The 26,296-nt window shown below is 40.7% G+C and overlaps 1 protein-coding gene across 1 annotated transcript in view; it reads left to right on the forward strand.

Moving 5' to 3' along the window:
• Positions 1 to 26,296, forward strand: part of cdh23 (cadherin-related 23) — a 274,516-nt gene that overhangs the window by 18,745 nt on the left and 229,475 nt on the right. The window contains exons 2-3 of the mRNA XM_058795349.1: positions 1,850 to 1,941; positions 13,020 to 13,094. Coding sequence (XP_058651332.1) covers positions 1,857 to 1,941; positions 13,020 to 13,094 — 160 coding nt within the window. The 5' untranslated portion in view covers positions 1,850 to 1,856. The remainder of the gene's footprint in view (positions 1 to 1,849; positions 1,942 to 13,019; positions 13,095 to 26,296) is intronic.

The following is a 26,296-nucleotide window of genomic DNA, read 5'->3' on the forward strand; positions in this document are numbered from 1 at the left end:
GCTAAAAGAATAAAAGGCATAAAATCATTTTGAAGCAGCTCTCATGTTCAACAGGGTGTGAAACACTACAAGCTGGCAAATGATGCTTTTTGTCTTCAAATTAAGTTATTTTTGCACACGCTCTGCTGCCAACAAAAGAGTTAGTCTTAAGGGTGTTCACCAGGGTACGAAATTAACTTTTAGCCCACCAGCTATAGTGAGATTGTATATGTATATATATATATATATATATATATATATATATATATATATATATATATATATATATATATATATATATAAATAAATAAATAAATAAATGGAATCCATATATTGTTTATATATTTCACAACAGTGAACCTTTGTTTTTTCATGTAAATACTTTGAATTTTTATTAATTTTTGTTGATTTATAAATATTCATAAACATTATTATTAAAACATTTGTTTGTATTAAATATCTTAATATTTAAAAGTATATTTTAAAATAATATAATTTCATTTTATATGTGTATGTATGAAATATAACATTTTAGCAAACTTCACTGATGCAAAGAAAACTCTTTACATGCGTTTGTTGTTGCATGTATGAGAATTTGGAGTTCATATTTGCATACTGAAAACTGGTCTGAGCTCAAGAACACAAGAAAACTGTCTAACCCCCTAAATCTGGTGCAAACTGAGCAATTTTCAGAAAACATTTGGATTTTTAAACGCTTAAAGCCATTTCCAGAGCTATGAGATTTTTCTCACTGAGATTCATGCAGTGTGTTACAATTTATCAGGAACCAAACAATGATTGTATTTGCATATCACATGTTGACATCAGGAGCATTGAACTTGTAATGAGGTTCACCTGGAGACATCACAAATCTCAACATGAAGCGTACATTATTTATTTATAGAGATGGATTTCACATCGCAGATGTGGATTACCAGCTGTGCAAATGTCATAGAATTTTTAATGATAAAAGGCTTGACCAGACAATGCCAGTACACAAATGTGCAGTGTGTAATTTCCTACCTGGTCTCATGGCATAGACTTATCTGGGGGCACTTTTTAGCGAGACTGTTTTTACGTACCTTACTGCACGTTTCGCCGCAGTTTCAAAGAGAAATGTCCACTGAGTGGCTCTAAACACAGGTTCAATACGTAAACCCTGGCATGTTTTTTATTATGCTGATATAGGTACGTATTGCTGTGTTTTTATTACGTTGCTCCAGGTACGTATTGTGGTGGATCAGAATTCAAATATCCGGGGACCGTCGCTAAAAATGAATGCTCTTTCGTGTTGGAAATATGCCCTACACCAAACCCAACCCTAAACCTACCTGATAGTGTTGAAAAATGCGCATTTGTTGATGCAACCATTTGAACTTCTTTATATGCAGATTTGAACTGTTTTGTCGAATCGCAGTTACACGGGATTCAAACCGAAGCTCCTCAGCTCTCCAGTACATCTCCGTACTCCGTGAGCTACCAAACAAACCTACCGTCTATGAAAACCCATAGATATGAAGCTGGATGCTAACGTTCAAAAGCATCAGTTTTCAAATCTCCCAGCATATTAAAATAGTTTTGAAGTCATAACGTGATATTCTTCAAGTAATTGTGTGAAAATTACGCTTTATTAATCGAAATTGTAAATTTGTGTGAAAAGGAATAAAAGGCGTTTTACTGCCTCTAGTGTTCATTTCTTTTGGAAACTGCAGTGTGCTTATTGCTACGTATTTTGCGTCTCACTAAAAAGTGCCCCCAGGTACGCTTATGCCATGAGAGACCAGGTTGGTAATTTTTGCAATGCTGGCCGCACCAAACAGTTGTGGTCGTGAATGCAGTGGTTGATTGTGTGTGTGTTTGTGTGTTGCAGGTTGGAGATGTTGTGGTGTGAAGGTTCTGGAGGCAAGATGACTGTAGTCAAGTTGCTCCTCTCCTTACTGCTGCTACACACACTTTCTGAAGGTAATGACCACACACACACACGCACACACTGGTTTCCTTTTTTGTGGGGACGTTCCATAGACATAATGGTTTTTATACTGTACAAACTGTATTTTCTATCCCCTTACCCTAACCTTAAACCAAGCAACACCTAAATCTACCCCTCACAGAAAACTTTCTGCTATTTTAGATTTTCAAAACACTTCATTCTTTATGATTTATAAGCTGGCACCAAAAAATGTCCACAAGGTATTGACCACAAGGTCAACATTTACTGGTATTACTATACTTGTGGGGACATTTGGTGCTCATAATATAGGGAATACCAGGTACACACACACACACACACACACATTTTCTCACTTTGAGAAATGTGGGGCTAAATTTCCATGTTATCATACTAAAGCAAACTTTACATTTTAGGGTGCATATTCTAGCATGTATGAATCAGTTTATCTAATAAATTGTCAAGCTGATTTGACAATCAAATTGACAAGCTTGTGAAGTGACAGAACCTACTGTTCCCTTTCAGTCGGTCACTCCGAGTCACGTCGGGTGACCGACGAATTGGGATCTCGCTTAGAAAGACCAATCTACTTCGAGTGTAACTAAACGAGCCAATGCACATTGGCATGCGATTATTGCATCCAGCTGCCGCTGATCACAGCGTGAGTATAAGTAGGCAGCAGGTGCAGCGCATATTCAGCTTTTCACTTCGGAGCCGAGCGGTTACATCGTTCTGCTCCTGACTTCTGCTGACGAGTGAATTCAACGAGTTGAGCACGCTCTTTGGAAGACTCTCGTGCTGGTGGTACGGCGCTACAGCGGCGGTGGTTCTTCCCGTGTCGAGTGGATTGCACACATCAGGTTGCACGACCCCCTGTTTGTGTTGCAGGTGACCATCTCCCCTGTGTGCTTCAGCACGCTAAAAGAGCTTTTTCCCTAAAAGAGCATTCCCGGGTGCGTCTTTTTAAAGACGACATTGCATCTGGCAAACTTGACGTTACGTCTTTGTAAAGACGAGTTGGGTCTTGCTACAGACAATGTGTCACCCGTGCTTTTCTGGATGCGGTCGTTACCTGGCGCCGGGTGATGGTCACGATCGCTGCCTCACGTGCCTGGGCAGTAAGAACGCTGAGGTGGCGTTCGTGGATGAGTCATCTTCTCATTGGGAAGGTGATCATCTCGGAGTTGCGGGCCAGGCTCTGTTACCTCGACAAAGGGGCGGAGCCCTGTTGCCTCTGCCTTGATCTAGCTCTCGTTCTGGCTGCAGACAGGCGAGGACTACTTCAGGCGGTGGCACGGGTGGTCTGAGGATTACAGTGGTGGCAAACCCTCCAGGGAACCAACCCTCGAGGGACCATCGCTCCTCTTGCGCTCCGAAACCAGCGAGCTGCCAATGGAACATGCTGGCGGAGCGTACCAGCAGTATCCTTGGCGCTCCTTCCGACGACCGGATGTCGATTGCTACATCGGAGGGTGAGCCGGAACTTCCTCGGGAAGAAGATTCGGTTGCGCTGCTGCTCCGACAGTGGCAATGCCTGAATCAGACCCGGAAATGACGGCTATGCTTTCCCGGGCCGCTGAGAGGGTAGGGCTCGAGTGGAGACCTCCACCGTGTCCCGAGCCCTCGAGGTTGGATGACTGGTTCTCGGGGTAGCTTGTGCTGGTTCTCGCGCTACGAGCGATGAAGGTCACTGCGCGGTCTCTGGGTCATGCGATGTCCACACTTGTGGTCCAGGAGCGCCACCTCTGGCTGTGTCTGGTTGACATAAGGACGCCAACAAAGTTTGGTTCCTCAAGGTACCTGTGTCCCAGACTGGCCTCTTCGGCGACGCAGTCGAGAACATGGCCCAGCAGTTCTTGGTTGCACAGGAGCAGACTGAGGCGATCCAACATGTCCTGCCCCGGTGGGCAGCTGCTGCCTTCACCCGTCCGCCGGCTGCAGCGCCCCAGCCTGCTCGTCACCGAGGGCGGCCCCCTGCGTTAGCTTCTGCTCCAGCACTGCATCCGCAGCAGCCTCCAGAAGCGGCGCCATGGAGCTGGGCGTAGGCAAGCTGCCCTGGACCCCGTCAAACCTGGCCAAGAGGCCCGGGACGGGTGACCCAGAGAGAGAGGGAACTGCTTCGGGAGATGGTGGATGCATCTCTCCCTCCCCTGGAGGAGGGCCGGGAGGAGAAACCTTTTGTTTCAATAAAGAAAAAAAAAAAAAAAAAGGAAGAAACCTCGACAAGAGGTTGTCTCTGTCTCTGGGTCCCAAAAGGGCATGGAGAGTTATGGACGGACCAACACCGTACCACACTCATCCCCCTCTCTCGCCAGTGAGCAGCTGTAGGCGGTTCGAGAGTGCAGCCAATCGTACTACTCACGCACCCTCTGCCAGAACGCAGGTTGGTGTTGCACACACACTGACCCCGCTTCGGACCGGCAACGAGCCGGGTCCCTGCATTCCCCTTCGCTGCCCCACCGCGGGTACGTCGGTGGCTCCGTCGGTGCCACTTGGAGTATGGAGTTGGATTCGGTCAACCAGACAGCACGCCTCACACAGGAACGTGCTCAGTCAGTGTTGAACTGCTTGAATACGTTCAAGAGCAGGACGGCGGTCCCACTGAAACAATTTCAGAGGCTCCTGGGGCATATGGCAGCTGCAGCGGCAGTCACACCGCTGGGGCTGCTTCATATGAGACCGCTTCAACACTGGCTCCATGGCCGGATCCCGAGGTGGGCGTGGCAACGCGGCACTCACCGGGTCCAAGTCACGCCGGCCTGCCGTCAAACCTTCACCCCGTGGTCAGACCTCTCGTTTCTCCGGGCAGGAGTGCCCCTGGAACATGTCTCCAGGCATGCTGTGGTTTACATGGATGCCTCCACCACCGGCTGGGGGGGCCACGTTCGAGGGGCATGCAGTGTCAGGGTTTGGACGGGCCCCCAACTGCACTGGCACATCAATTGCCTAGAGTTGCTGGCAGTACGCCTGGCCTTGAATCGTCTCAAAGGCAGTTTACGAGGCAAGTACGTGCTCGTCCGCACGGACAACACTGCGACCGTTGCGTACATCAACCGACAAGGTGGTCTGCGCTCCTGTAGCATTTCGCAACTCGCCCACCACCTCATCCTCTGGAGTCAGAAGCATCTGAGGTCGCTTCGGGCCATTCACATTCTGGGCTTGCTCAACCGGGCAGCCGACGAGCTGTCACGAGCTGCGCTCCCCGGAGAGTGGAGACTCCATCCCCAGACGGTCCAGCTGATTTGGAGACATTTCGGACTCGCTCAGGTAGACCTGTTCGCTTCTCTAGAGACCTCTCATTGCCAGTTGTTTTACTCCCTGACCGAGGGAACACTCGGCACGGACGCACTGGCACACAGCTGGCCGCGGGGCCTTCGCAAGTATGCGTTTCCCCCAGTGAGCCTTCTCGCACAGACACGGTGCAAGATCAGGGAGGACGAGGAGCAGGTCCTGCTCGTGGTGCCGTACTGGCCCACTCGGACTTGGTTCCCGGAATTGATGCTCCTCGTGACAGCCCCTCCTTGGCAGATTCCTCTGAGGAAGGATCTACTCTATACCCTCTTGGGACCTGTCTCTAGTACTCAGAGCACTACAGCAGGGCCCATTCGAGCCTTTGCAGACAGTCGAGCTGAAGTTTCTTTCAATGAAGACTCTGCTCCTGCTTGCATTGGCCTCCATCAAGAGGGTAGGGCACCTGCACGCATTTTCAGTCGACGATTCGTGCCTAGAGTTTGGGCCAGCGGACGCCCAGGTAACCCTGAGGCCCCGGCCTGGCTATGTGCCCAAGGTTCCCACTACTCCCTTCAGGGACCAGGTGGTGAGCCTGCAAGCGCTGCCCTCGGAGGAGGCAGACCCAGCCCTAGCTTTGCTTTGTCCCATCCGGGCATTGAGATGCTACGTTGACAGGACACAAAGCTTCAAGACCTCAGATCAGCTCTTTGTTTGTCACGGAGGCCAGCAGAAGGGGAATGCAGTCTCTAAGCAGAGGATGGCCCACTGGATAGTGGATACCATCACCCTGGCTTATCAGGCACAGGGTGTGCCCTGCCCATTCAGGTTGAGAGCTCACTCTACTAGAAGTATTGCATCCTCCTGGGCGCTGGCTCGTGGTGCCTCGCTGGTAGACATTTGTAGAGCTGCGGGCTGGGCGACCCCTAACACGTTCGCTAGATTCTATAGCCTCCGTGTGGAACCGGTTTCCTCCTCTGTTCTCACCTCAAACGGGTAGAAGCACTGAGAGTCCCCGGTTTCGGGTCGGCTTGCTAAAACTGCTCCAGAGAGTCCGTTGGTAGACCCTGTCGAGCTCCTCCGTCCCCTCGGTAGCCAGACGTGGCGGAACGTCTGGCGCCAGGCCCTCACTCGATGAATCCGTGAGAACCGGTAGAGGGCTGGGTTCCATATGTAGAGACCTAATTGGATCCCATATGTGTAAGTCCATGGTATAGCCTCAAAGCCCGTGTTTCCCCCGGCAGACTTCCTGCCATTACCCAAGAGGCTACAGTCTACCTCTAATCTTCCATATTCACCTAAACGGTTGTTATATGTGTAAGTGCTTCTGAACCTCCTTCGGGAAGGTTGGGCTTCCGCAGCGTTCCTGTTCCAACTGTATCCAGTCTTACTGAGTGGGTAGTGCCATAGCAACAGTAGCTGGTCTTCTTGTGGTGAGCCCTGACCTACACCAAAAAGTAGGGGCGCAGGAGGCTTCCACAAGACACTGGAAGGGGCAGTGTCCCGTCCCGGAAACGTCATGTCCCGTCGCCACGGCTGCTGTACCACCGCTGAGCGGCCGGGTCACCGGCTCGGCTCCTCAGCGAAAACCTGAATATGCGCTGCACCTGCTGCCTACTTATACTCACGCTGTGATCAGCGGCAGCTGGATGCAATAATCGCATGCCAATGTGCATTGGCTCGTTTAGTTACACTCGAAGTGGATTGGTCTCTCTAAGCGAGATCCCAATTCGTCGGTCACCCGACATGACGTCTCCGTTCCCTCCTTCAGGGAACGAGGGTTACATACGTAACCGAGACGATTTATGTGGAGAAACAGCCAATAAATGCTTTATTAGAAATTGTAATTGTTTAAAAGATTTTATACAGTTCTGACATGAAATTATGAGCTCTACTAAATAGTAAACTCAGTCTCCAAAATTAATTATTTTCAATGAATTATTACACAATATTTATATATAAAATTCAAATAGAAACAGTTCTTTTAAACTGTAATAACATTTCACAATATTGTTCAATATTAAATGACAAAAAGTGGCTTTAGATGGGAATGTATCATGTTTTATTGAAGTCAGCTTATTGCAATTCATTTTCTGTTCACAAAAGAAGTGTGCTAGCATTCTGTCTCTTTTTGAATTATTTGTCTATGTGCACATGGCATCAAATGAACATCTTTGACTGTTTTTTTTTTCAGCATCTCTCAAAATAAGCATTGCATTTTTTAGACACAGCATCAAGAAAACCGTATCTCTAGAAAGCTGTGTTCTGTTCCATGCTGTTGCGCTCTGTTTAGCTGTCTTTGAATGCGAGAAGACATCCCTGTCCTGGCTAAATTGCTAATTTAGCATTCATTTTTAATCAATCTTTCATTAGTAATTATACAAAATTAATGTTAAATTGACTCTCATTAAAAGTGAATGTTGAATGATATTTTTTTCCGATGTCAAATCAGTGTGAGACATCTAGAAGAACAGGACAAGAACCCCCCCCCCCCCCACTAACTTGTTGCTCACGGGTCAAATGTGTCTCTCAGACTTTGAGATGAAAACTCTGATTGTGCTGACAGCGGTCTCTCTTCTGTGTCACTCTCATCTGTTTCTCTCATTTTTCAGCGTGCTCTCATTACCTTCCTGTTGTCCTTCTATCAGCCCGCAAGTCCTGTCTTTACTCAGACATCTCACTCCATCACTGCTCTCTCGCGCCTGTCTGTCATTCCTCACTGTTCGCGGGTGTGTGTCGGACACCTGCGATCTGTGGCGGCACGTTTAACAACACAGTGTCTCTGCCACTTAACATCAGCCCACAGGAGTTTATAATTCGCTGCCCTCTCCTTCCTCTTCCTGTCTGTGTCCTTTTCTTTCGCCGAACCTCTCTCAATCATTTACACACTCCATCTTTCTTCATGAATCTGCCTCGCTCGCTCTGTCTCTCATAGGGCCTGTGGGAGCTGTTCTCTCATGGTTATTAGCTCTCTGTGATTGGTTCAGGGTTTTGAGGGTTAAACGAAATGGAGGTAAATTAGGGAGGGAGTTTGAGCCCTGAACCCCAGAACAACTCGAGACTGAATGTTAAACACTTCTTGCCCAAAAGAGAGAGAGAGAGTTTAAAGGAATAATTCACAAAAAAGAAAAAACTCATTATTCAAACTTTTTCTTAGTGACCATGACTGTCAATCTTCCACAAGGACAAAAACATATCATGAAAGTATCATTAAAATAACTTTTGCACTATATTTCCAGTCTCCTGATGACATGTGATAGCTTTGTGTGATGAACAGGCTAAAATTTATGTCATCACTTGCACCTCTTCCACAATACTCTCAAGGCATCTTGAACTTATTTTATGTTTTTGCTAATTGGTTGCTAATTTGTATTAATTTGTACAATCTGTTTATGCTCTACTGACTGAGTTTAAAGGTGGGCCGTCATGCTTGGGACTTTGTTCTATCCATTGGTTGTTGATTGGATGGAGGCAGAGAAAAATCTGTTGCTTGCCTGGAAGTTTGAATTATGTCATTTTGATCAAAAAAGGAAATATAGGCATGAATTAATTGTTCACAATACGATCAATAGCATGCATTTAGAAAATACAGTGGGGCAAAAAAGTATTTAGTCAGCCACCAATTGTGCAAGTTCTCCCACTTAAAAAGATGAGAGAGGCCTGTAATTTTCATCATAGGTATACCTCAACTATGAGAGACAAAATGAGAAAAACAAAATCCAGAAAATCACATTGAAGGAATTTTAAAGAATTAATTGGTAAATTCCTCTGTAAAATAAGTATTTGGTCACCTACAAACAAGCAAGACTTCTGGCTCTCACAGACCTGTAACTTCTTCTTTAAGAGGCTCCTCTGTCCTCCACTCGTTACCTGTATTAATGGCATCTGTTTGAACTTGTTATCAGTATAAAAGACACCTGTCCACAACCTCAAACAGTCCAACTCCAAACTCCACCATGGCCAAGACCAAAGAGCTGACAAAGGACACCAGAAACAAAATTGTAGACCTGCACCAGGCTGGGAAGACTGAATCTGCAATAGGTAAGCAGCTTGGTGTGAAGAAATCAACTGTGGGAGCAATTATTAGAAAATGGAAGACATACAAGACCACTGATAATCTCCCTCGATCTGGGGCTCCACGCAAGATCTCACCCTGTGGGGTCAAAATGATCACAAGAACTGTGAGCAAAAATCCCAGAACCACACGAGGGGACCTAGTGAATGACCTGCAGAGAGCTGGGACCAAAGTAACAAAGGCCTCAAATCCTGCAGTGCCAGACGTGTCCCCCTGCTTAAGCCAGTACATGTCCGGGCCCGTCTGAAGTTTGCTAGAGAGCATTTGGATGATCCAGAAGAGGATTGAGAGAATCAGATGAAACCAAAATAGAACTTTTTGGTAAAAACTCAACTTGTCGTGTTTGGAGGAGAAAGAATGCTGAGTTGCATCCAAAGAACACCATACCTACTGTGAAGCATGGGGGTGGAAACATCATGCTTTGGGGCTGTTTTTCTGCAAAGTGACCAGGACGACTGATCCGTGTAAAGAAAGAATGAATGGGGCCATGTATCGTGAGATTTTGAGTGAAAACCTCCTTCCATCAGCAAGGGCATTGAAGATGAAACGTGGCTGGGTCTTTCAGCATGACAATGATCCCAAACACACGTAAGAAGCATTTCAAGGTCCTGGAGTGGCCTAGCCAGTCTCCAGATCTCAACCCCATGGAAAATCTTTGGAGGGAGTTGAAAGTCCGTGTTGCCCAGCGACAGCCCCAAAACATTACTGCTCTAGAGGAGGAATGGGCCAAAATACCAGCAACACTGTGTGAAGACTTACAGAAAACGTTTGACCTCTGTCATTGCCAACAAAGGGTATATAACAAAGTATTGAGATGAAATTTTGTTATTGACCAAATACTTATTTTCCACCATAATTTGCAAATAAATTCTTTAAAAATCCTACAATGTGATTTTCTGGATTTTTTTTTTCTCATTTTGTCTCTCTTAGTTGAGGTATACCTATGATGAAAATTACAGGCCTCTCTCATCTTTTTAAGTGGGAGAACTTGAGCAAGCGCTCAACAATTGGTGGCTGACTAAATACTTTTTTGCCCCACTGTACATGGGATGAATTTTCATTTTACGGCGACTTTAAATCTCCTTTGTGATTGTGTTCATATACAGTATATAAAAAAAGAATGACATCAATGCATGATTTCCAGTGAATAACAACGTATATTTCAGCTGTTGTATGGCTTCAGAAGACTTTCAATGTAGTGCACAAGTATTGATTGCTGTATGGGTTTTTTTTTTTGGTCTTTTTTAGTTTTAGTCATGACCAATCAATTACCAAAAAGGACCACACAAATACCATAAAAGTAGTCCGTAGGACTTTTATGCCATATTTCAAGTCTTTTGAAGTCATTTGCTAGCTTTGTGTGAGAAACAAACCAACAGAAATTCAAGTGGTTATTCACTGAAAATCTTTCTTTTTGCCCTAAAAAGAAGACTTTAAATATAGTGCAAGTAGTGCAAGAGTTGTATTTTGTCCCATTGGTGCTTTTTGGACTGTGAACAGTCCGTATGTTCTGCTAAATAATTCCTTTTGTGTTCCTCAAAAAACATATATACATTTTTTTTTAAATATAAATATAAATATAAAAACAGCTCACCTTGGAAGAATTTTTACCTTTTTTTTTGGTGAACTCTCCTTTTTAAGGTAAATAGTGTAGGAGGTGGAAGAGAGTTGAGCTGTCTTCATAAAAAATGATGGTGTCTGTGAAAAGATCCGATATGACGTGAGGTTCTGTCCGACCTGTTCACTCAAAAGACTCTCAGTCAATGTCACAATGGGAAAACATCAGCTATCAAGTCTGTTTCACACATCCTGGGTCTGCAGCAGTGTAAGCAGCGTAACTGCAGCCGCAGGCATTTGTAGAGCTTTCATTACGACACAGAATTTTTCTTTGGTAATGGCTATAAATTACAAAATTGTCAAGAGCAGGCCATTGAGAACTAATACAAACTCCAAAGTGTAAGCTAAACTTTATTGTAACGAATGTGTTGATAAATTGGTTAAAAGTGCATTTTGACCATATTTTTTAATCATTATGTGAAGTACAACAAATACAACAACTTGGCTCAGCGGTGAAAGCATTATTGATTCACATGTGCTTTTATGCGTTTTTACCTCCATGTACTGCCTGCAAAAACAGCATCTTTTATGTTTTGCACACAGCTATAGGCGGTGAAATAAATACACGTCACTTATAGGTTGCCGACATTGGATGTGTGAAACCGGCCTAAGTGTGAAAATTCAATTAAATCGTATTAATTTCAGTATTCATTACAATTTAATTTCAATGCATGGGGCTCAAAGAAAATTTCATTAAGCAACAATAATGATATGATTATTAATTTTATCATGACAGTGTAAAGATCTGGAGCTGAAGCCGGGACAGATGCAGCAGGCTTCGCTTTTGGCAGGAACTCTCATTAAATCTGTGATCCAGTTTGTCACACACCTAAAACTCCTTTTAATCTCTGCTGCCATTCTGTAATGGTTCAGTAATTAACACGGGCTGACGTGTTACTCTAGATTGATTCTAGTTAGTGCGTATTGGCGGATGCACAGTCGATGGCTCTCGTTTCTTGCTCGGCATCTCCCTCTCTCTCTCTCTCTCTCTCTGGTTTGTTCTTGCCGCGTTCAAAGCGGAGTCAAAAAGTGATTCACCCTATCAGACACCAGCACTTCAAACACTCACAAGCACAAGCCCTTTCTGGAGTGTGTGTTGTCTCTGTGGCCCACTACCCATGCACACGATCAAAGCTCTCCTGATCTTCCTGACAAATCTGCTTGTCTCCTGCTACCCCTGGAAAGAGAACACACACACACGCGTATATACACTGGGGAAACATGTCTCACACACAACAAGCGCAGATGGGGAAGTTTACACATGTCAGAGCAAAGTGTGTAGTTGTGAAATATTGAGTGCTAGTGTAGGGGAATTCATGTGAGAAATGTTCCGCTGTAAAAACGGTTTTGTACATTTAAATATATATTGTATATTTAAAAGTAAATGTATGTTATGCTCACCAAGGCTGTATTTATTTGATCAAATATTCAGTTAAAACAGTAATACTGTGAAACGTTACTGCATTTTAAAATAACTGTTTTCCATTTTAATATATTTTAAAATGTAATTTATTCATGTGATGCAAAGCTGAATTTTCATCATCCATTCCTCCAGTCTTCAGCGTCACATGATCCTTCAGAAATCATTCTAATATGCTGATTTCCTGCTCAAGAATCATTTATTATCAATGCTGAATACAGTTTTGTGCTGCTTAATACTTTTGTGAAAACTGATTCTTTGTTGAATAGAAAGTTCAAAAGAACAGCATTTATTTGAAAAAAAAGAAACTTTTTGTAAGATTATAAATATCCTTACTATCACTTTTGATTCTGAATAAAGCAATGCATTAACTTGATCAATAGTGACAGTAAGGATATTTATTGTTAAAAAATAGCTTGTTACTGGGAAAAAACTGAGCTATTGCAAAATGTAGTTCAGTTAATAACATTGCGTTTTTTAGTTAGTACTGCAAAGAACCAGCCAACTCAAGAACCCTGTACACAGGTGGATCTTTCACTGAAGGAACTGAACCTTTGCAGAACATTTTATTTTACTGTAGAAGTGGCCGAATTATTGTCATATCACATATACACCGATCTCTCACACAACATTGAGTGTGTTCATTTGATGTGCTCATCGATGTCTGTTTCTGGTTGCCGTCTCATGTAACAGCTGTAACTGTGTGTGTTTTCTCTTATTAAGACCCATGTCTCTGTCTCTCTCCCCTCCAGCCTCTAATCAGCCGCCTCGTTTCCAGAATTACTTCTTCCAGTCGTACCTGCTCATCTATGAGAACACACCAGTGGGTGAGTGACTCTCACAAACACACGCATACTGCTCTCTCTCTCTCTGTACACACACTGATGGATCTTTCTACACATTCTCACAGATTAACTTTTTTTTTTTCCAGTTTTCATGATTTTAGTCCATCAATGCTGAATGAACCATGTTTAGCTTGACTTTCAGATTATTTAGTTGCTTTTATGTGTAAACTAAGCAAAAAACACATATTAGAAAAATGAGATACGTGCATTATGATCGTAATGAGTATCTAGTATGAATAGTTAATACAGTGAACTGAATATTTGAGAGGTACATCTTTTTTTGTTGTGGAACGGTTAAACAGTTTGCATGCTAAAACCCTCATTTAAAATTTTCATCTCCTGCAAAGCACTGGCAGCCATGTACATTTTGACATATACATTTTTGGCAAGCATTTTCATTTTATAAAGGGCATTAATCCCTCCTTGCTGTCTATACTTCCCATCTCTCCTCTTTCTACACCTCTTCATCCCTTATTCATAGTTTTCCTGTCTTTAGGTCAAAGAGCATGCGTGTTTATTTAACCTTGTGACCTTTTGTTATCATAAGCTGCTTTTGTGCTCTTATCTGACCCTCAGTCTGCAGTTTGCTTCACTGTTCCTTATTTGCTTCTGTTTTTAACGTCTCGCTTGTTATGGACTGCATGATAAAGACTTATTTAGAATAGAAGGAGTAAAGCACTTACACTGTGTTTTAGGCCTAAAAAGTGCTTTCTCTTCATAAAAAACTCATAAGGAGTCACCAAGAGCGAAAACACTTAAATAAATTGACTTTATATGTTTTCTCCTGCCGTAAGTTTGAAAAACGTGCACTTTTTTTGTGCATTTGGTGCATTATACAGAAATGCAGCATTGAATGTTAAAAAAATGAGGAAAGTGTCAGCAAACCACTCCTCTGTGATATTGCATCATTGACAGAGAAGAGAAGTACATGATTGCAGCAAAATTAGGAATACACTTTTCTGGTGTGTTGTATAGTTGGTTTAGATTTAATTCTGTGTGTTTGGTCTCAAGCGGTGTTTTACTCTAACAGTCTCTGTCTTTAAATTTCTGTCTGTGCCTGTATGTATTTCAGTTTTTTAGGGACCCCGATGATTGACAGGGCAATTTGAGAGTGTCAGGGTTTTCATCACCTTGCCGCGTGTTGTCGTGAGTTGGTTTTAAAATAGATCTATCGGGTCCCTTCGCTGATAGGAGGCTCTCTGAACCGCAAATACACTTATACCTCACTTATCCATAAAATCTCAGAATTCTGCCTTTCAGCCCATTTTACCTGAACAGTCTGCAAACAAGCAGTTTATGTGTGTAAATGTGCATTTCAGAAGGGCTATATAACTCATTACAGGGTGTTTCTTCACTTTAGACCCTATTGATTTTTAAGGAAAAAAATATTTTAAAACATACTTTTCACACTCTTACTAGTTTATTTATTTTGTCTGCTAACAGTGTCCAAAAGTGTATAAACATACACTACCGTTCATATGTTTTGGGGCAGCACATTTAAAAAAAAAATAAAAATAAATTAATAAAGAATACTTATTCAGCAAGAACACATTAAATTGATCAAAAGTGAAATTGTCACAAAATGTTACAAAAGATTTGTTTTTCAAATAGGGTTTTAAGCATATTCAAATAGTAAAGAGTTATTCTAAATTGTGGTAATATTTCACAATTGTACTGTTTTTACAGTATCTTTGATCAAATAAATGCAGCCTAGGTGAGCAAAAGAGACTTTTTTCAAAAACATAAAACCTTATTCTTTTTTTTTTGGTAATGTACATAACTTACATTACATTATAATTTGAAATTACATAACCTAATAGCATTCTATGATGAAAATGATAGTGGTGGAAATTAATTTTTGGATTAAATTAGAAGACTAATTTCATAGCTAGCATTTTATATATCCTAATTACACACATTTCATATTTTTAATACATTACATATTTTTTCTCACAATTACACTCATTTTACAAAATTGAAACTAGATAGGAAGTTTTTGTTAACTGTTATTTTAAGAAATTTAAAGGTGCCATTGAATGCATTGATACAATATTTTAAATTGTTCTAGGTTATCTACATAGGCTTTGGTATGGGCAAAAATTCTCCAGAAACGGTTTTACATGTGCATTTACAACCCTAGGATTTCTCCCTAGAATGAAACGGTCTGTTATTGGCTTATTTGGAAGGGTCATGAATAATAATGTTCAGCTCTGTGCTGATTGGCTGTTTAACAGTGCGGCTCTGCTCTGATTGGCTGTTTCACAGTGTGGTTCTGCTCTGATTGGCTGTTTCACAGTGTGGCTCATTTCAGTAGCTCACACAGCAGGAAGGAAACACAGGGAGGAAAATATATATTTCAATACTTTGTCTCTCAGTTATATCGTCAGGTAATTGTACTGTATATAAAATGCGGGCATCAGGGAGCACTATTACAAATGCATATTCCAGGGGTGGCAAACTCCGGTCCTGGGCTTAGTTCACACTGCAGGCTAAAGTGGCCCTGACTTTTTTGCCCAAATGTGACCCATATCTGATTTTCTTATGACAGTCTGAACAGCACAAATCTGATTTTTTCAAATCAGGCCCAGGCCAGTTTCATATGTGGTCCTAAATTGGATACATATCCGATGTTTTGCAATGCGTCTGAACGGCCATGTTGCATTTCATGATTTTTACGTCATTGAAATGCGACAGACGTCACAATTCCGCGCTGGAGGAAATCGTGCTCTCCTTCTTCTTAAAATTTTTCTTCTTATCACTTCGTTATTTAGACTCCGATTGCGCATTAACTTAAAAATTGCTAAACACACGCTAACACGAGCAGCATCCATTTTTATTTCCGCAAACACAGTGCGCTGCGTCTGACGTCACGTCTTCTTCTGCGCATGCGGGTCACTTCAGGGCCGTATACGGTTCACACATGAGACTGATGGCAGTCGCATTTAAATGACAATGTGAACAACAGCGCAAAAAAAATCGGATTTCAGCAAAAAATCCGATCTGAGCATTAAGACCTGCAGTGTGAACTAAGTCCTGGAGAGCCGCAGCCCTGCAGCGTTCAGCTCCAACCCTAATTAAAACTCACCTGCCTGTAGCTTTGTAGTAACCCTTCAGACCTTGATTAGCTTGTTCAGGTGTGTTTGATTAGGGTTGAAGCAAAACTCTGCAGGGCTGCAGCTCTCCAGGATTCAATAAGGTCAGGCGCAAAAATAACTGTGTCCACGCCTTTTCAGCGCCAATTCTTCACTGCGTCTTTAGTAAAACATGACAGTAGCATTTTAACGCCAAAAGTTGGTTTGTGATGGCGCAAGCTGTTAGTAAATCTGGCCCTAAAAATTGAATGAATATTCAACATTCAAAATTTAAATGACAGCAAGGATGTCATTGTAATACTATACTGAATTCCAATTGATCTGACCAATCATAACGCCAAATTTGCCATTTCGTCCAACAAACAAACCAGATAGGAGAGTAGATTAACGTTGGTGGACTTTAACTTGAAAAATGGTGTGTATTGACGTCTTTATGCAGTTGAAACAAGATACCTTCTAATGTTCATTTATCTTTATTTTGTGCTATAACTAGTAAAGAGGAAGAGATGATCGGTTCACGTGCCGCTACAGCAATCTCTCATGACACAATTAAAGAGCCATTCACGCTCTCCATTAACGCAACGTTGAACAGCAAAGACGCTGATGCTGCATGATGTTTGATGAGCCATTCACATGAGGTTAACAATGAACTCACAACTAGTCAACTGCTTTTTATATGACCAGTAAAAAAAAGAGTAGTTATTCAGACCCTGCTATGTTCATTTTTGTTTATTGAGATTAATTAGGATGTGACAAGCTGTTCCCAGACCAGCGTCGGTTCAGTCAGGGTTCATTTCCACCCGCAGCAGTGTCAGCGTGCCCTGTGTGTCCTCTCTGCCCTGCCTGACTCTGATTGGTGGCTGGAGCCGTCAGCCATGTCTGATTGGATGACTCTGATGGCTTATTCATGGAGAGGGCGGATGATTGGACAGTGCCAATTTGTCAGAGTTATAGTTTATTAGTAGCGCAGATGTCCTCGTACTGGAGGACTTCCAAAAGACACACATGCACTGGCACACCCCGACACAAACACACACATTTACACGAATAAATACATGCAAACCAACACATTCACACTCAGGAGTCGATGGAGACACAGACTTTTCACTGGAGTGTGTGTGTATATGCACATGATCACGGCAAACAGTATCTGTGTTTATACAGGATCAAGTGCTTCATATTGCTTGATGAATTTTTGTCATTGTGTTTGTTCAGTGAGAATATGTTTGTGTGTTTGTGAGAATGTGCTTATTTATAAGGGGCAAATGTAACTGAGGAAATTGTAACACTCTAAATATAAACTACCATTCAAAAGTTTGGGTTTGTAAATGTTATGCTCACCAAGGCATTTATTTAATCAAAAATACAGTACATTTTTACAGAAATATTGTGTAATTTGATTGCAGTTTAAAGTATTTTTTTTCCTATTTTAATCTGTTTTAAAATGTAAATTATTCCTGTGCTGTCAAAGCTGAATTTTCAGCATCATTACTCCAATCTTCAGTGTCACATGATCCTTCAGAAATCATTCTAATATGCTGATTTGCTGCTCAAGATACATTATTATTAATGCTGAAATGAGGAAAACCTTTTTTTCAAGAATTTTTGATACATAAAAAAGTTGATAAATAGAAAGAAGAATAGAATTTATTTGAAATATAAATATTTACTAATATTTTCTATAGTCTTTTCTTATTTTTATTTGTTTATTTAATGAAATATGTTTAAAAACACTTCTTACCTGTGGTAAATTTCTGGAACACACCTTTTGTGTCTTATTATTTTGACTTTCTGAATGTACATAATACTGTTGCTGTTGGCACATGGTCTGTGGCTTATGAAGTAAAATGTAAGTAAATGTTACTGTTGCCCTCAGTGTCCGTACTGCTTTAAGCTGGTGTCTCACTGCAGTAGTTTATCAGCCAGCCAATTTATGACCCTCTCCTTCCTGCTATCTGGAAAATTCCGCTGAGACGCCTCTGTTTGCTCACTCCCAAATTGGCAAGTGGCTTAATTAGACTAATTAGTCAATTAGCTAACTGTAGCACACGCAGTCATCTGTTTAAATGACATAATACTTCAGGCCTGTTTGGCTTTGAATAAAGGGCATACTGCAGATAATTATAATGTTAGTTTAACAGCAGTCTGCTGCTACCACTGAGAGGAGTTTGAAGACTTCATTAAGAGCCCACAAATGCACCACTTAGGTGAACCAGAGATTGAAGACATATAAACATGCATTGCATGATCTGGGTTTCCGAACTTAGATACTTTGGACCCTATTTTAATGATCTAAGCGCAAGGTCTGAAGCACATGGCGCAGGTGCACTTAAAGTGTGTCTGAATCTACTTTTGCTAGTTTAACGACGGAAAAAAAAATCTGCATGCCAGGCGCATGGTCCAAAAGGGTTGTACCTATTCTCATAATGAGCTATAGGTGTGTTTTGGGTGTAACATGCAATAAACCTGAGTCTCATCTCCCATTCCCTTTACTAGCCAGATGTATTCGCGCCATTGGCTGTTTACATGGTGGAATTTGCAAGAGCAAAGACTAAACGCGTCTCCAAAGAGGAAATGAATCTGCTTGTGCATGAGGTTAAAGCGTACACAATAATACTCTTTTATTGCATAATACGAACGTGAAGCGCAATCGTTTTCAGGTGCCTCAAAATAGCAACGCTCAAAACAATGCGCCTGAACACACCTTGTTTTCAGACCAGCTTGCCCATGGGCTAACAGATGGGCGTAAGTGCATTTGCTATTTAAACAACATGGCTCTTGATGTGAAAATGATAACTGCGTCGGGATGAAGCTATAGCAAAAAACACTTGCGTCACGCCTGGCGTCGTATTGTGCCGGGTGTATGATAGGGCCCTTAGTCTGGATATTCTATAGTCTTTGGTTTCAGACAATTTGATTCATGACATTGTATCTTCACCATTGCCGAAAATGTGCAAGACTTCCTATTTTAGTTAGCAAAAGTAAAGTATCTCAGAGCATTAAGTTGATTGAAATGGACAACCTTGTTCTTATATTTTGGTTTGGATCTGGATCTGAAGGGGTCTAGTTTGGTCTGGGTTATAGAGGGTTTTGTCTTAACTCCAGCTCTGGTGGTTACAGCAGGCTATTATAGAATCAGATAAATGTAATGTGTCCTGACCTGACCTTCAGAGCTTACTGGTGTATATACAGGCTTAAAAAGAAATGTTTTTCAGTGATTCTTTGCAGCATAGTTTGGTTAGTTTTACAATGTGTAGGATCATTGAGTTGGATTTTGATGTTAATTTATAGATTTTTCTATCGGTTTCTGGGATCTGTAAACCACATGTTAAAGGTTTTCTAAAGAACTACAGCCTAATTATTATTATTATTATTTTTTTTGGTAGAACAGAATCATTTTCTATAATAATAATATAATAATTCTATAATAATATAGCATCTGCCTATAAAACACATTTTGTTTCTGACTGTAACTTTTAGTTTTAATAGTGAGGCTATGTGTGAGAGGTATGTGCCAAGTATTACAATGAGTCTAAAAAGGAGTTGGATACTCAATCCTCACTGGTCAGATTTCCATGACCTCTGATTGGTGGGATTAGGTTCCTTGTCTATCCAGCTGAGTCACTGTGATCTAGTAGGTTACTCTGTGACTACCAGAGGTGGGGACTCGAGTCACATGACTTGACTCGAGTCTGACCCGAGTCACAAATTTAAGGACTTGTGACTTGCTTGACTAAATAAAGAAAATGACTCGACTTGACTTGGACTTGAGATCCAGTGACTTGAGACTTGACTTGACTTGACCTTCATGACTCGGCAGGACTTGACTTTATAACAACTCTAATTATTATTATAAATCATTACGACAAAATTTGGTAAACAAAACGCAAGCCACTGAACCAGCGGCAGAAGTGATCCGAGTCTGCGCAGCTGACACTGCAAGAGCACAGGAACACAGCGTGCCAAATACATGGAGCAAGAGAATCTTGCGATGTTTGGATTAACACTTCATAGGGGATGGGGGCGTGACGTCACTGCTCTAGCGCCGCGGTGGCTGATGGGAAAAATCGCCATTTTGTGAGGCCACTTGTTGCGCGACGCGCCGAGGAAGTTGTAATATGAATGTTTTAAATAGGATACAGAAATTGAATAAACTGTAAATCAACATATTAAAGTTATTCCACAAAACATTATTTAGTCAAGAGCAGTGAGGGATTTCTTCTGTCTTTTGTTGTTTGATTAACATTAATGACAGACGGCACAGCTTTATTAGGCTGCTGTCACAAGACCTGTTTCACGGATCCAATACTTATACATATGCGTTCGCAACTTAAGACAAACCCGACAATGCTTATGAGGATACTCGTCAGGACGACCATTTTGACGTTATTTGGTGTGTATTTGGCCATAAGCGCAACAAGCTGTGTTTGTTTGTTCATGGCGCTTTGGATGTGACTGCAGCGCACAGAAAAGCGCCTCTGGAGCGCACGAGTACCGAAAGACTTAAAAAGACGTGTAAATAATACATTTCTGTGACGATGCAACAATGACCGATTAGGCAATTGACAATTCTGTCAGCTGTACCGAAACGCGAGCTAAAGTCTTGTATCGCAGCGTGCACCAGATGTGAAGAGAAGGTCAGAGAGAGCGGACGCGGTGCAGCTGAATCACTCACGCTGTGTTCAAATGACTGGTTGTGTGAATTTATTTACTCATCTAACCTACACGCTATATTGAATAAATGTTTTGCAGGAATTTCCCTCACTTTAAAGTCGAAAGCTGCGGGAATATATGCGCAATCCCAGACCGAAATTCAGGACCTGATTAAACATAATTCTACTGTACATAGAATTGTGAAACATGACTTTTCCAAAACTTTCTGGGTTTATTTATTTTTCCAAAACTTTCCAGGCCTGGAAATTGCGGTTTTAAAATTCCATGACTTTTCTAGGTTTTTCATGACCGTATATGAACCCTGAATGTGACGATCGGGTGCCGTTATATCTAAATCAGGCAAAAATATAGGTGCGGGTGGTTGGCCATCTTTTCCAGGTACCGTTTTCTTGCGTCCGGTAGAAGTTTGTCTCTGTATAGTACATTTCGTTCTTTTAATCGACTTTCCAACATTGTTTTTCGTTTTAAGTCTCGCCCGATGTGGCCTCACAATATGGCGGCGCCCTCTTGTTTACGTCCCAGAATGCACTGCGCAGTGACGTCGGTTGCCAAGCTCTATATGCATTTGCAAAGCCAGGATGTCACCACTTCATAAAGGCAATGTATGTAAGCTTGTTCGTTAGTTGAAAACAGCATTGGTCTTAAATTCAGTTTAGGTCTGTCATTAAATTAAAATGATTATAAATTATTCATCTCGTGTTTATAATTAACGACGTCAAACTTAAATTTCGCTGGCGTTTGCCCCTCAAAACAGTGCTTTAGTGTCGAGTATCCCTCTTTGTAAATCAATAGGCAATATGGAATTGTACCACGGAAACCACAGTGTTTTATCGATTAGTGATATTTCTCTTGAACCCAAAATCCAAGATATGTTGTTAAAATGGCCCTAGTGTGAGTTTTTATATTTATAACATACGATATTTAGTAATATCTTCAGCGCTGCTGCCAACAGTTCTGTGGCGTCTCTAAGCAACACACTGAATACTGAACTAATCCAGGGATTTGAACGAATCGGTTGAGTGAATCAGTGGCCCATTCTTGCTTGTTCATGAACGAATCAACTGTTTTGAATGAATCGGTTCAGTGAACACTTCTGTGATAAAGCTGTGATTTGCCACCACTTACTGGCGGCATTAATGTCATAGAGTTGGTCTATCAGTTAATTTCATATTTCTATATTCAATTTTTTTAATTAATTATTTTTCCTACAGAACAAACAGAAAACAAAAACGAAACAAAACAAAAAGCTTAAGCAGACCTTAAATGCACAGCTGTCAATTTAGTTCTTATTAAGATAAAATCAAAGAAATGGATAAGCTACAGGGAAGATACATAAACATTAACAGCAATAGGCTTCTTGTTTTGAGCCATGATGACAATAGTTTTCAAGAACAATGTAGGCAATCATGCAAAGTGAAAGATACAGTCCAAATAGGGTGTCTATATTCGATGAAACATTTTGGGTCAATTTTATTTCTGATATAAGGGGTGATTTGTAGTCAGCATATTATTTAAAATTGAATAGGATGTTTTGTTACACACTGAAATTCTTTAGCGTGCTCCCAGACTGAATCCCAGTCTTCACTGGAGATATTTAATGCGAAATCATTTTCAAACATCTATTATCTTTGTCTCCTGGTCAAACTCAATATAACATAAATATGAGAGACATATTTTTATCTTGTATTTTTATCTATATTTTCTCAATTACAGACTTATCGGTATACAAAGTAGTATTTTGCCTATTTTCAAAATGTTATATTTAAAACATTATTATTTAAAATGTATAATTAAAAAAGTAAATTTCTGAGGAAAAATGAATAAGGTCGTGTGGCAAAAATATATTTGTTCCTGTTTGATACTGTGACTTGACTTGACTTGACCCTTATCAGGACTCGACTTGACTTGCTTGAGGTGAGCCACTGACTTGACTTGACTTGCTTGATTTGTTTGTACTGTGACTTGAGACTTGCTTGAGACTTGATGGTAGGGACTTGGGACTTGCTTGAGACTTGAACAAGTGTGACTTGCCCCCACCTCTGGTGACTACAGAAGTGCGCTTAGATTGTGTTGTTGGTGTTAGACTGTTTTGGGTGTTTTTATGTCCATAGATGTACGCAGGAATGCTGGGTAAAGCTTTGTCATATTTATTTATTGTGGATGAGTAATGTGGAACTGCATGTACATACACTGTAAAAAGTGATAAGTTGACTTAACTTAAAAAAATTGAGGAAATCCGTTGCCTTAAAATTTTTAAGTAAATGATAATTAAAAAAAAGTAAGTTAATTGAATTGTCAAGTTCACTTAACTTTAAAAAAAAAATTATTATTATGTACTTAATTTTAAGGCAACGGGTTTCCTCAATTTTTTTAAGTTAAGTCAACTTTCACTTTTTACAGTGTAAGTGTATTTTGTGCACTCTCCCACATATTTACTAGACTACTACAGTATAACAGCCTGTCAATTATACATGCATTTAAAAATCACGCTCAAATATGACTGAAAACAGATTTGTCATGTTTTAAAGTCATGTGCATAAAACATTCATATTCAAAAGCAAGAAATGGAATTTTCAGATTTGAAAAAAACAAACAAAAAACAAATAGAATGTTGTTTTCAGAGTCCCTGAACAGATGGCCTCTGTTGCTTCCCTTAACACACAAGTACATACTTGAAACCATAGCACTTTTTGCAAGGATGCCTGAGATCCCATATGGAGAAATTTCTCAAATCGATAAGTGCACATGAAATGTTTCTCCCATAATGTCACATTAACATGATGAACACCTGCTGAATAATGAACATTTAACAAATCGCATGCCTTTCTTCTTGATTTGCGCTGTGTGTGTGTGGTAATTTAGCAGTGTGTGAATCCAGAGGAAGTTTAGGATGTATTTAACTTAAGCGCTGCATGTGGCAAAACCCTTTAATCTGATAATCCACTTTATTTTGATCCACTTGTTCAGTCAGACTCAGTTTCAACATGGCAATTAAGCCTCACACATTCTCTCTCTCTCTCCCACATGCACATACTCCCTTTGCTGAGATGAAAATAATCATATGCAATTGCATTAATGCATGTATGAGTGTGTCTGTGAGGGCCACTTTTTGCATGTTTAAGTCTTCTCTGTAATGAGCTCCTTGGCTTTTCTAATTGAATAATAAAGGGGCAGGAATTGACCTCAGGGTGAATATTATCAAAGTTTTTCTTAAGCATACTGATAATGTCTAACAGTTCCCTACCAATGTTTGGATTGACTCAAAGTTATGCTTTTAAACTCCAGCCACTCGTCTTGGTTTTAAAAGATTGGGTCAGTTAGATATTTGTTTTTATTTATTTTTTAAATAATATTTCTGTTCAGTAAGGATTCATTAAATTAATCTAAAGTGAATATAAACACAATTCGTAGAACAAAACATTTGTATCTCAAATAAATGTTATTCTTTTTAACTTTGAATTTGAATTAAGTGTTTTCAACATTTATAATAATGAAAAATGTTTCTTGAGAAGCAAATCAGCGTATTAAAATGATTTCAGTATTGACTGCTAAAATTAAAATTAAAATTTTGCTATCACAGGAGTAAATTTTAAAAATATATTCAAATAGACAATAGACAATTTATATATATATATACAGGTGCTGGTCATATAATTAGAATATCATCAAAAAGTTGATTTATTTCACTAATTCCATTCAAAAAGTGAAACTTGTATATTATATTCATTCATTACACACAGACTGATATATTTCAAATGTTTATTTCTTTTAATTTTGATGATTAGAGCTTACAGCTCATGAAAGTCAAAAATCAGTATCTCAAAATATTAGAATATTTACATTTGAGTTTGAATAAATGACCATCCCTACAGTATAAATTCTGGGTATCTCTTGTTCTTTGAAACCACAATAATGGGGAAGACTGCTGACTTGGCAATGATCCAGAAGACGAACATTGACACCCTCCACAAAGAGGGTAAGTCACAGAAGGTCATTACTGAAAGGTGTGGCTGTTTACAGAGTGCTGTATCAAAGCATATTAAATGCAAAGTTGACTGGAAGGAAGAATTTGGGTAGGAAAAGGTGCACAAGCAACAGGGATGACCGCAAGCTTGAGAATACAGTCAAGCAAAGCCGATTCAAACACTTGGGAGAGCTTCACAAGGAGAGAACTGAAGCTGGAGTCAGTGCATCAAGAGTCACCACGCTCAGGCGTCTTCAGGAAAAGGGCTACCAAGCCACTTCTGAACCAGAGACAACGTCAGAAGCATCTTAACTGGGCTGTGGAGAAAAAGAACTGGACTGTTGCTCAGTGGTCCAAAGTCCTCTTTTCAGATGAAAGTAAATTTTACATTTCATTTGGAAATCAAGGTCCCAGAGTCTGAAGGAAGAGTGGAGAGGCACAGAATCCATGTTGCTTGAAGTCCAGTGTGAAGTTTCCACAGTCAGTGATGATTTGGGCTGCCATGTCATCTGCTGGTGTTGGTCCACTGTGTTTTCTGTTGTCCACAGTCAACGCAGCCATCTACCAGGAAATTTTAGAGCACTTCATGCTTCCTTCTGTTGACAAGCTTTATGGAGAGGCTGATTTCATTTTCTAGCAGGACCACTGCCAAAGGTACTAAAAGCTGGTTCAATGACCATGGTGTTACTGTGCTTGATTGGCCAGCAAACTCGCCTGACCTGAGCCCCATAGAGAATCTATGGGGTATTGTCAAGAGGAAGATGAGAGACACCAGACCCAACAATGCAGATGAGCTGAAGGCCACTATCAGAGCAACCTGGGCTCTCATAACACCTGAGCAGTGCCACAGACTGATCGACTCCATGCCACGCCGCATTGCTGCAGTAATTCAGGCAAAAGGAGCCCCAACTAAGTATTGAGTGCTGTACATGCTCATACTTTTCATTTTCATACTTTTCAGTTGGCCAAGATTTCTAAAAATCCTTTCTTTGTATTGGTCTTAAGTAATATTCTAATATTTTGAGATACTGATTTTTGACTTTCATGAGCTGTAAGCTCTAATCATCAAAATTAAAAGAAATAAACATTTGAAATATATCAGTCTGTGTGTAATGAATGAATATAATATACAAGTTTCACTTTTTGAATGGAATTAGTGAAATAAATCAACTTTTTGATGATATTCTAATTATATGACCAGCACCTGTATATTATTATTATTATTATTTTTTTTTGCAATATTTCTGTTTTAACTGTATTTTTGACCAAATTAAGCAGACTTGGTGAGCATAAGAGATTTTTCAAAAACATTTAAAAAAATCTTAGTAACCACAAACTTTTGTGCCAATTTTGAACCAATTCTGAGTCTTTGGTCGGTTTGTGAGACATTGTGTGGTTTCAGAAGACTTGTAATAAACCGCACTGGTCATACAGACTTTTTAATTGGGCTTTTT

The sequence above is a fragment of the Onychostoma macrolepis genome, chromosome 13 (assembly GCF_012432095.1).
Source record: "Onychostoma macrolepis isolate SWU-2019 chromosome 13, ASM1243209v1, whole genome shotgun sequence".
In the NCBI taxonomy this organism is placed as follows: domain Eukaryota; kingdom Metazoa; phylum Chordata; class Actinopteri; order Cypriniformes; family Cyprinidae; genus Onychostoma; species Onychostoma macrolepis.